At 40.7% G+C, this 12,143-nt stretch overlaps 2 protein-coding genes across 2 annotated transcripts; both read left to right on the plus strand.

The window, feature by feature from the left end:
- The first annotated feature begins 339 nt into the window (after positions 1-339).
- LOC136847499 (uncharacterized) lies at positions 340-2,568 on the plus strand. Its single transcript, XM_067119240.1, has one exon. The coding sequence runs from the start codon at positions 340-342 to the stop codon at positions 2,566-2,568; it is 2,229 nt and encodes a 742-aa protein (XP_066975341.1).
- A 237-nt stretch (positions 2,569-2,805) lies between these two features.
- On the plus strand, positions 2,806-4,517 carry LOC136847500 (uncharacterized). The gene is made up of 2 exons (XM_067119241.1): positions 2,806-3,486; positions 3,651-4,517. The coding sequence occupies exons 1-2, from the start codon at positions 2,806-2,808 to the stop codon at positions 4,515-4,517; spliced, it is 1,548 nt and encodes a 515-aa protein (XP_066975342.1).
- The last annotated feature ends 7,626 nt before the right edge of the window (positions 4,518-12,143 follow it).

The following is a 12,143-nucleotide window of genomic DNA, read 5'->3' on the forward strand; positions in this document are numbered from 1 at the left end:
TGTATGTTGTCAGGAGGAGAGCGGAATTGGCGCCAATGTTTCCCGCGCACCTGCACTTCACTGGCAGTCACACCTCTGTACTGATTGGATGTGTAATAAAGCACTGGAGTGTCCCACTGGTTTCCTTCTGCCTCTAACATGGCGCAGTGAGTAGGGTCCTGTAAAAGGATAAGGATGTCTACACCAGAGAGACCATCTTTCACGACAAGGAGGGCACAATGATCCTCCAGGGGTGGCCACAGTACTCCCGTTGGAGTGGCACCAAGATCACCAGCTCTTCAGCATGTAGTTGCCGAAGTGCGAGATGCGCTGCAAGCCCTTAATGACCGCTTGGCTACAATGGCGAGTGGCTTGTGTCTACAGAGCAGCCCCAGGGCCCCAGCCCCACCACTACCAGAGAAGTGTGCTTTGGAAATGTCGTCGGCCTCCTTCAGGACTTGGAAGCGGTCCATGACACAGTGGCTTAGGCTATACAAGCTTCAACCAACGGGTGCAGTTCAACACATTAGGCTTCACTGCACCCCAGAGTTGCAACGTACACTGGATGCCAGGTATAGCGATGCACAGTGGGCTAATTTGTCTCCAGAAGGGGCTTTGGATGCTATGGGGGCCATGGTTCTGCGTGCTTCGAACCAGGCCGTGCATTGGGCTGAGTTTTTTGTGTATATGCAAGGACGTGAGGAGTCAATTAGTGAATATTTTGCAAAGTGCTCGCAAAAAGCAATGGATTGTGGCTTCCAGTGTCCTAGCTGTCATAGCGATTTGTCCAAATATATGCTTATTAGGAAGCTTTTGGTAGGTCTAAGGGATGAGATATTGAAAAGAGACCTCTATAGGTCGTGTGATTCCATTTGTAGTGTAGATGCCTTAAGGGCAGTGTGTGCGACATATGAGGCAGCCTGCAAAGATGCTTCCATGCCCCAGCATGACACATGGCATCAAGAGCCACGTGCAGCCGATGTGGAGACAGACCCCAGCCCCCCTGAGTGTGCAGCGGTGAAGAGCGGTGTGAGGTCCTCAGTTTCCACCAGTGCTCGTATGTGTGGAAACTGTGGAGTGCAGCATGAGCCAAGGAAGGTGTTGTGCCTGGCGAGAAATAGTGTTTGTCATGGCTGTCAGAAAATTGGCCACTTGAAACGGTTCTGTAAGAGCAAGAAGAAGATGGTGAGTGATGCCCCTGCTTTGTCAGTAACACTGGGAGCAGTCACCGCCAGGGTACAACCCAGTGTGCAGCCTACTATACAAGTGATAGTGTCCTCATCAGTGCATGGGCCTAGGCCTAAGGGTCACAAGCCTGTACAGGCTGTGGTAGACACCCAAGTGTGTGTTGCAGGCCCCACCTTGCTGTCGACCCTCATTGAAAGACCTGCCCTTTCACAACACTGCCGGGGCCTACGTGATGTTGCCAATGTTCGATTGGAGTGTATGGGGACTACCCCTCTTCGCATTCGGTACAGTGCCAGGACAACCGTCCAAGAAGTGTACTTCATCAAGTCTGCAAGGTCTTTCTTCCTTTCATTGGCTGCTTGTAAGGACCTTGGCCTCGTGCCCCAGTCCTTTCCCCACCACCTACCAGTGTCAGCGATCCTCACACTGGAGCATGAGGTCCCCACACCCATTGGGCCATCCCTGCCTAAGCCCTCATCCATGCCCTTTCCACCAGTGGAGGAGAACGTCCCAGAGTTGGAGCAGTGGCTCTTGCGCCATTTTTCGTCATCAACTTTCAATACAGAGAGGGAGCCCCTCCCAGTCATGGAGGGCAAGCCGCACCATATTCATCTACTGCCGGGGGCAACCCCCTATGCACGCCACACCCCAGCATCAGTGCCGAAGCATTGGGAGTCAGAAGTGAAGAAGCAGTTGGACCAGGACATCAAGAAGGGCATCATTGAGGAGGTGCCTACTGGTGAAGCAACAGAATGGTGTGCGAGGATGGTCATTGTTGCCAAGAGGTCAGGTCAGTCTCGCCGCACTGTGAACTTTCAATGCCTTAATGCCTCCTACAGGAGAGAGACGCATCACACCATTGCTCCTTTCGACATGATCTCTGGGGTGCCTTTACATTCCTTCAAGACAGTGGCAGATACGCATTGGGGCTTCCACCAGTTGGAGTTAGATGAAGAGAGCCGCAGACTCACAACGTTTATCACACCCTTGGGGCGTTACCGGTACAGAAGAACGCCCATGGGACACTGTTCAGCTTCAGATGCCTACACCAAGAGGTTTGATGATGCCATCAAGGACATCCCCCAAAAACACAAATGTGTGGACGATACTCTTCTGTATGACAACAGCGTCGAGGAGGCCTTCTGGCACACCTATAATTTCTTGGACACGTGTGCCAAAAAGGGCATAACTTTCAAGCCAGAGAAATTCAGTTTCCGCCGAAGAGAAGTGAACTTCGTCGGATTCCAGCTGGGATGGGATTCCTACAGGCCCACAGAGGAGAGTCTAGCTGCCGTACGGAGATTCCCTATGCCAGACAACCCCTCTGTCACTGACATCAGGTCATGGTATGGCTTTGTCAACGAGTTGGCTCCCTTCCTCGCCACTGCCCCGCTGATGTAACCCTTTAGAGACCTCCTGAGGAAGTCTACAAGCAAGAATGTGTACTGGGATAGCAACCTACAAGGGAGATTCCGCCAAGCACAGGAGGCCATATGCAAGCTGGCCAAGGATGGGCTGGTATACTATGACAAATCCCGACCTACAGCGGCTCTAACAGATTGGAGCAGGGATGGGATCGGGTTTGTCATCCTGCAGCAGTACTGTGCTTGTGCCTCGGCTGATGTCCCATTTTGCTGCATGGGTGGGTGGCGTATCGCCTTATGTGGGAGCCGCCATTTGTCGCAGGCTGAAGCTGGGTATGCTGCTGTTGAGGGAGAAGCCTTAGCTGTCACATGGTGTCTCAAGAAGGCCAGGCTACTCATGTTGGGCTGCCCCAACTTACTGATCGTGACTGATCACCGCCCGCTGGTCAAGCTCCTGGGTGATAGAGAGCTGAAGGATATACTAAACCCAAGACTCTTCCATCTCAAGGAGAAGACCCTACAATACAGGTTCCAGGTAAGATACTTGCCAGGAAAGAGGAATTGCACTGCTGACTTCTTATCACGCTTCCCTGCTCTCCGTTGTGAACCAGATGACAAGGATTCTGAACTTGAAGAGGATATGACTGCCACCCTTGTTGCTGCTTTGGCCACTGCCCTTGAACAAGAATGCCTCATGCTGGATGAGGAGAGAGTCAAAGAAGCAGCCTCTAAAGACCCTGTGTACCAGCTGCTGGCAGCTAAAGTTGCAGTAAATGACTGGCGCCCGCAGAAGGCACAGGAGGTGGCCTGCCTACGTCAGTTCTACTCAGATAGGGACAGGTTATCTATGGTAGAAGACCTGATAGTCTACACTTACGAGCAAGGATGCCCACGTCTGCTCATCACAGAGGAACTTCACCGTCAAGTCATTACAGGCCTTCATGCAGGACATCAGGTGGTAGACTCCATGCTCCGGAGGGCTAGACAATCGGTTTACTGGCCAGGGATGGAAGGCGACCTGCAGAGCCACAGGGATGGATGTGCCTCTTGTGATGTACATGCTCCATCACAACCTGCTGAACCATTAGTACTCACACCACCCCAGAATACCCATTCCAGTCGACAGTGGTGGACATGCTACAGCTGGAGGGCCATATGTACATGGCCTATGCAGACTGGCTCACCGGGTGGCTGGAAGTGGCACACTTCCCACATGGTACAACGTCATCAAGAATTATATCAGTTTTGAGGACATACTTCACAAGATGGGGAGCACCAGAGCTAATCTCGACAGATGGGGGCACAAACCTCATTAGTGAAGAGACCACATCATTCTTTAGAAAATGGGGTGTTACAGTATGCCTGTCGTCAGCCCATTACCCCCAGTCTAACGGAAGGGCCGAAGCAGCAGTCAAGACTGCCAAGAGGATCATCAGGTCTAACATAGGCAAAGGAGGCAGCCTCGATTGCAACAAGGCATCCCTGGCAATTCTTCAGTACCTCAATACACTCCCTAAGGGGTTTGACAAGTCCCCAGCACAGCTCACTATTGGCAGGCAGCTCAGAGATGGAGTGCCAACACCCAGACAGCATTACAAGGTGGAGAGACACTGGGATGAGATAATTCAGCAGAGGGAGCTACGAATGGCAGAGTCCCAAGAGGAGACCCCACCACCTACTGGTGCCAGGGAGGTTCTACCCCTGGTTGTAGGCTGCAGGGTAAGAGTGCAGGATCCTGTAACCAAAACCTGGGACCGATCTGGGTTGGTAGTGGAGTCTAAGGGCCACCGACAGTATCTCATTAGGCTGGATGGAAGCGGTCGGGTGTCACTTAGAAACAGGAAGCACCTGAAAGTGTTAAAACGGCAGCCCCCAACGTCCTCAGCCATTCCCCCACGCCCAGAACCCGCTCCACCTCGTCCAAAAAGGCACACAGTGCAACCCTCATGGATGGGCAAGTATGTCATGGGTGATATTGAGCGTTAACCCATGCTTGTGCTTGTGTCACCTTGTACAGTTACATTTTGTTGTCCCTCATGCTCATTTTATCTTTTGTTTTCAGTAAGCTGAATTGGATAGAAATTCTGTTGTGCAAACATATTTTATGTATGTACTATATATTGTAGCCTGCATGTCCTTGTATGTTGTGACACTCAGTGTTAACCAATACTTTTGTCCTATGGGGATCTTCCTTTTACAGTTTTCTTTGTCTATATATATGTATTTAATACATATTTACTTATTATTTTCATTTAATATTATGCCATTCTGCCATGCCATAATCTTAGGGGGGGGTGTAGGATGGTTGATTGTATGTGATGTATGTTGTCAGGAGGAGAGCGGAATTGGCGCCAATGTTTCCCACACACCTGCACTTCACTGGCAGTCACACCTCTGTACTGATTGGATGTGTAATAAAGCACTGGAGTGTCCCACTGGTTTCCTTCTGCCTCTAACACAAGTCTAAGTTTGTTAAGAAATTCCTTCCCAAAATATCAGAAATTTGTAGAAATTGTAGATTTGAAGTTGAAAGACAGGCTTAATTTGGACATGGATAGCCTCTTTGATGAAGTTTCAATAATTCAATAAAGTTTCAGAAAGATTCAAAGTTCTGAACTGTTTGCAGAATGCAAAACAACAGGCAGCAAATGGCACATGATTTTAAAAAGTGCTAATCATAAGTGCGTCAATATATTTTAAAAAGTTTCATTTGCGCTTTCAATCCCTGGAACATCAGCATACTGTGAACGCATTTTTAGTGTAATGTCATCTAAATGGCGAAATGAAAGAAACAGATGCTCCGTAGAACTAATGAAAAGTGAACTTTTCATATACTTTAACTTGAAGGACACTTGTCGGGAATTTTCGGAAAAAATAAAACATGATCCACAATTGCTGAAGTTCGCCAAAAGTCAGAACAAATATAACTTTAAAAACTAGAAGCTTGTGTAAAGGTATGGTCAAAGTATATTCAAACTTGTGGATACACTTAAACCTTAATTTTAAGAAATATGGTTACATTTCTAATTATTGTCCTTTATTGAAATTTGTCAGTTGGCAACCCTAAGTAGTGCACCCTTCCGGATCACCATCTCGGATGACACATAAAGCAGTGTTATGATAATCAAGAAGAACCGCATGTTTGTATCTGTAAGAATAAGCCTTACCAGCTATTCTATATACCTGAGGTATTTTAATGTTAACATATATTGTTTATATATAACAGTTCAACACTACATAAATATATCTTTTTCTTAAGCTGTATTTGTTATTTATTGGTTCCTGTTTATCTTCTTTCAATAATTCAACTGTTCTTTTATTGGACCAAGCGTCTGTTTTTATTACCTTTACATGATTGTTATGAACAATTCTTTCTTTTAAATCACTCTCACTTATGATCTTTAGCTTATTTAATTTTAACACTTCTAATACCCTATAAGGACCATGAAACTTTGGTGATGCTTTTACATTTAGACCTTCTGGAATATGATTCTGAACATATACCTGAGCACCTACTACAATTTTTGGTTTAGCTGTATTTTTGTCATAGTACTTTGCTTGGACACTCTGAGCTTCCTTAAGCCTAGTCCTCGTCTGTTTGATCGTTTCATACGTACGTCTAGTTTTCCAGGCAATATAGTCATCGTAGTTATAAGTATGTCGGGGTGGTGTGGCATCATCTAGTAACGTATTTGGTAGTCTCTTCTCGTATCCGTATAACAAGTAGTGTGGTGATTCTCCTACTGTCTCATTTACAGTATTGTTTATAGTAAACTGTACGTCTTCCAAAGCTAAATCCCAGTCTTCTGTATTAGGTTTAACTAAAGATTTCAGGATATCCTTTATTTTACGATTTGTTCTTTCTACTGCTCCATTTGAACTTGGTTTATATGCTGTTATTTGACGTTTATTTATCTCATAAAATTCACGTAATTTTCCTAAAAGTTCACCAGTAAATTCTGCTGCGTTATCAGAAAGAAGAACTTGTGGACATGAATGTCTCGTAATAATTCTAGATTTAAAAGCTTCTGCTACTGTAATTGCATCTCTATTTCTTACTGGTACAATCTCTACATAGCTTGTTAGATAGTCTAAAAAGACTAATATTTGTTTATTTCCCCTAACAGTGGTAGGAAATGGACCTAAAAAGTCCATTGAAATAACTTGAAATGGATTCAGCTCCGATGGGTATTTTTCAAGTATAGCTTTTGGATTTACGTTACCTTTATTTCTATTACAAACTACACAATTTTGTACAAAGTTCTTGGTATCTTCACTGCAATGGGGCCAAAATAATTTCTGGTTATGATTCTACTTGTCTTTTTGATTCTAGGATGTCCAGCTAACTTGTATGAGTGGGTTAGTTCTAAAACTTCTCTGATTAATGTTTTTGGGATATATAGACGAGAATAACCATTCTTCTCTGTTGGTCTTTTATATAATAAACCATTGATTAAAACAAAATCAGGTTTTAAAGATTCATCTGTCATTAGTTGTCCTATTATATGCCTGATTTCTGTATCCATCCCTTGTTGTATTTGTACTCTTTCTAAGTCTAAGTCTACTACTTGACAGCTAAAACAAAAAGTATTAGTGGTAATACATTTCTCTGTTTCTTCTTGGGATCTGGATAATGCATCTGCTAGTGTATTAAATTTTCCTGGGATATATCTGAATTCTGGGGCAAATTCTAGCACACTGATGAACCATCTATTGAATTTCATGTTATTTGTAAAAGTTCTCTTCTTAAACAAATCACAAATTGGTTTGTGATCAGTAAGTACATTGACTTTATGTCCTAAGATTATGTGTCTAAATTTCCTTAGACCCCAGTATAATGCTAAACATTCTCTTTCTATTGTACTATAATTTCTCTCTGCAGCATTTAAGACTCTACTGGCATAATATACTGCTCTCATTCTTGTTTTGTCCTTTTGTAATAATACAGCCCCCAGCCCGGTACTTGAGGCATCACAGGCTAAGTAAAAGTCTTTGGAGAAATCTGGGTAGACTAATACAGGATTCCTGGTCATTTTACTCTTTAGTGTTTGGAAGGCTGTCTCTTGTTCTTTATTCCATTCATATTTGACATCTTTCTTCGTTAATTCTGTTAATGGTTTGGCTATTGTAGCAAAACCTTTAATGAAAGGTCTATAGTAGCCTACCATTCCTAGGAATCGTCTCAATGCTTTCAAATTTGTAGGAGCTGGATATTCAACTATTACTTTTATCTTGCCTGCTTGCATTCGCAGACCATCTTCACTAATTACATGTCCTAAGTATTCCAAGGATTTCATTGAGAACTGACATTTCTTTAATTTGATTTTTAATCCTGCTCTTCTTAATCTTTCTAGGACTATTTCTAAAGTTTTGAGGTGACTTTCTTAATCTTTGCTAAAAATGATAACATCATCTAAGTAAACTGCAACATTTTCTATATCCCCTAGTATTTGAAGCATTAATCTAACAAACGTTAAAGGAGCCGAAGTGAGTCCAAATAGCATGACTTCAAATTGCAAGTGTTCTTTATGTGTGCTGAAGGCTGTGTATGGTTTCGACTCTTCGTCTAAAGGTACTTGCCAGTATCCACTAAGTAAATCTAAAGATGAAAATATCCTTGCACCTCCTAATTGAGCAAAACATATCTTGAATCACTGGCATTGGCATTCTATCGGGGATGGTGTTGGAGTTTAACTTTCTATAATCTATCACAAGTCTCCAATTTCCATCTTTCTTTGGAACAAGTAGTAATGGAGAATTATATGAAGATTTAGAAGGAATGACTACCCCATCTTTCTTCACTTCTTCTATCAAATTATCAACTATGGGTCTTTGGCTTATTGGTAATCTGTAATTAGGATTAAAGAATGGTTTTGTTCCATCATCTAATACACTTTTATGTCTTAGGACATTTGTTCTACCTAATTTATCTCCTTCTATAGCTATTACATCTCTGTATTTTTCTAATACCTGAATTAATATTTTATCTTTGTTTTCTGGAAAATCTGTTTTATTCACTTCTTTGCTTAATTCAGATCTTTGACCAGTTACAGAGAAAAATGCTTTTTCCTCTAATGTTAGTAATGGATTGTTGATAGGTATTCCTTTACAAAAGACAATGCCTGCATATAGTGTTAGTTTGTTATCTGAGTAGTTCTGGACATAAACTTCACAAGTATCACTCTTCATGTGGACTAAAGAATTATCCATCCTGACAAATTCTGGTAACTCTTCATTTAGCAAAAGAACGTCTTTAACTTCTATCTCTTTTGCCCTTAGATGTATTTTTGTTAAACACTTTGGATGCAAAATTACCTGTCTGTTTAGTATAAATTGTACTTTATTATGATCAGTGCTTACACAACATATTTCTTCATCTTTTATCTCTGCAAAGTAACAATGCTCTGTATCTACACTAGTTTCTTCAGTTACTGCTATTATATCATTTATATCTACTTTATTTATTTTGTTTAACAACAGTACCTCATTTACTAATTTCCCTTCATTATCACAACTGATTACTACATTGCTATAATTATCCGTATTTATCTCTGCATATTTATCATCACAGACATCTTGTTCCTCGTCATATTCAGAACACTGGGGATCACCTTTATTTATTTCTGGGTTATTTCTTTCTTTGGAGGATATAATTTCTGGATGTGCACATCTTCCGTTTTTAGTCTGTAACTGTGGGAATTCCTCATTTATAATCCTTTCCATTTTATTTTGATTGTTCTCTTGATGATAATTTATTTTATGTATGTCTTTCTCGCTTGTTGAAGTCGTCTCAGACGAATTGATCAGATTTGGGTGAAGCTTTTCTTCTTCAAGCGTAAAGCATACGCTTCCTTTATTATCTTGTTTCAGGTTGATTCTTCCTTCTTTGCGGTCTAGGATGATTCCACATCTCTTCATAAAATTAAATGAGGACAACACCTGTGCGGGAAAAAATCTGTCTTCTAGAACTATAAAACTTTCAACAGTTTTATGTGACGAAAGGTCTATTTCTAAGTTCACATTCCCTAAACTTTTAATCTGTTTACTCGCTACTCCTTTTATTATTTTGCTTTGACCCTGAATTAGCATTTCTTTAACGCCCAAGTAATTTGTTAATGTGTGTTTATCAGTTATGCTTACAGTACTACCTGAATCCATAAGGACAGTATATAATTTATTCTGTTTTGGAACTTTAATGATAGGTAAATCCTTTCTGATTATTTCTTCTCCATCCATGGAAAATACAACTTCTTTACTCTGTAAATAGGACAGTGCGGATGAACCTTCTTGAAGGGACTTTCTTGTGGTATTCTGTGTAGGGATAAATTGTCATTGACTTGAAGACTTATTTGATGTTGAGCGATTACTGCTTAATTCAACTATTTCTTTATTTCCTTCTTGTGTTCTAAACCAGCAATTCTTTGTTAAATGTCCTACTTTCTTACAACCCGTGCAGATTCTAGGTTTTCTACACTCGTTTGTAAAATGATTTGTATGCCCGCAGTTTTCACAGGCTGTCTTTGGTCTCGTCCCTTGAGCGGAATAGTTCACTTGGGTTGAATTATTTGTTTGAGTTTTGACAATATCTATAAGGTTTGTGAGGTCCACTCTTTGTTTGATGGTTTCTTTCTTTCTGATCTGGATTCCATTTTCTTTTAGTATTTTTGGGCATATTTCCCTTGGAAGGTATTTGGTCTATTTTCTACTTGTCTGGCACTATCATAGAACTTATTATTCATTTTAAAAGTAGGGTTATTATTTCTGACTTTCCTTTCATTTTGTGCTTCTGTTGTTCCCACAAATTCTTTGGATAGATTTATCTCTTTCCTTTGGATTTCTTCTCTTATTGTCTTCAATGTTTGAAGGCTGGTTTTCTGGGGATCAAGTTTTATTTTTCTGAAACCCTTCTTTTCCTCTTCTCCAAGGGCATTATATATTGTTCCAAATGACAAGTAATTTAAAACATGTCTTAGCTCAACTAAGTTACTGGCACTATCCCCAAAATGAGTCTTATCTCCTATAGTAATGCCTGTTTTCTTTAAGTCGTCTGCTATTTACTCTATTTCATTCTCCATGCTTGTGTACAAATTAGCAATTGTTTTATATTGCGGGTTAAGGAATCTAGTTATGTTATATAAACTGTCAGTCTTATTTACTGGTTCCCAGAGTGATAAACAAATTTCTTTAAATTCTACATAGTTATTAAGTTTGCCAAAACTTGTTGAATTCAAAGTTTTATGAGCGTCTCCATATTCTGAGCTGACTAGCAACAAGACTTCATTTATTTTAGCTCTTTCACCTGTTATTCCCCTTGAAATTATACGACTATCTGCATTTGCTTGCCAATGGTTTACAGTATAGGATTCGAGTCTACTTTTGTCAGGATTTGAATCATCCACCTATCCACAGAAGCGTGTGGCTGTTGTTATTACTGCCGCTTGATTCATATTGCGAAATTGTAAGGTGCGAGTATTATTAGTATTATTAGTATTGTTACTATTATTATTACTGTTAGTAGTATTAGAATGATTAACACTATTTTGGTTCTGGTTAGTGGTGTTATTATTGTTAGTATTTCCTTTCATTACAGCGGAGTGAGAATTTAGTCTTGAAATTCGGCTACGTCTAATTGTCGACGGTCTTAAATCGTATTGTGAATGTCTAACGGTGTTCGGTAATTCATCAAATACTCTTTGCATGGCCGCACAAAAAATTATTCAATCAGAGCACATCAATTATATATAAAAAATTTGTTATACTGTACCAAAATTAAAAGAATTTGTCAAATTGTCACAGTAAAGAAAAACTAAATTCTCTACTGAGTTCAAGTGCACAAATAAAACCTCCTTCATTACACAAAAGAAATTCTTATATGAAACTGGGCATCATATCATCAAAAATTCATCACAATGAGTACACAAATTTATATATAGCTCCTCAATATTCTTCACTAACCGAGTGAGAAAAAAAAACTAATTCCCTATCCAAATTGTTTACTAAATAATTAATTATCATAGAGAGAGTAATACTGGTATTTATGCAAAAGGAATGTTATTCACTAGAGAGAGTTTTCTTAATTTTCAATCCTATAGAGAGATGTAAAAAATATATCTTCACTTATTCACACATTAAGAGAGAGCGAAGAGTACTTTCATTTCTTGCTGACTTACTGTGGTTGTTTTTGTGACACAGCTAAGTTGTTGTATTTTCGCTGTGAGTTTTTCGCCGCTGTAGCTTCGTAAAAATTCTCTGTGTCTGCGTTGTTTCCCAGTCACCTCGATGAAATTTCGCAAACACTGGGCTTGTTATGGTTGCTGGGGTCTGGCTCAATTTGTTGACAGTAACAATTCTAAATGTGTTTTGTTTCCTCGGAACGCACCAATACTGTTTTTATTCACACTGGATCTCGACGCTTTCTTGTAGGATTCTATTTCTTCTATAATGTTTGCTCGCTGCCAGAAAATCTAAGTTCGTTTTGTACTGATAACTTCGTTAATGTTCGTTTGTTTCGTCTCGCCTCCTGGATCCTTTGAAGCTGCCACAATTTTGTAATGCCTTTCTTTTTTTTGTTGTATGTTTTTAGTCTCTCACTTCTTACCTTGTTATTCTTCT

The sequence above is a fragment of the Macrobrachium rosenbergii genome, chromosome 16, assembly GCF_040412425.1.
Source record: "Macrobrachium rosenbergii isolate ZJJX-2024 chromosome 16, ASM4041242v1, whole genome shotgun sequence".
NCBI lineage: Eukaryota > Metazoa > Arthropoda > Malacostraca > Decapoda > Palaemonidae > Macrobrachium > Macrobrachium rosenbergii.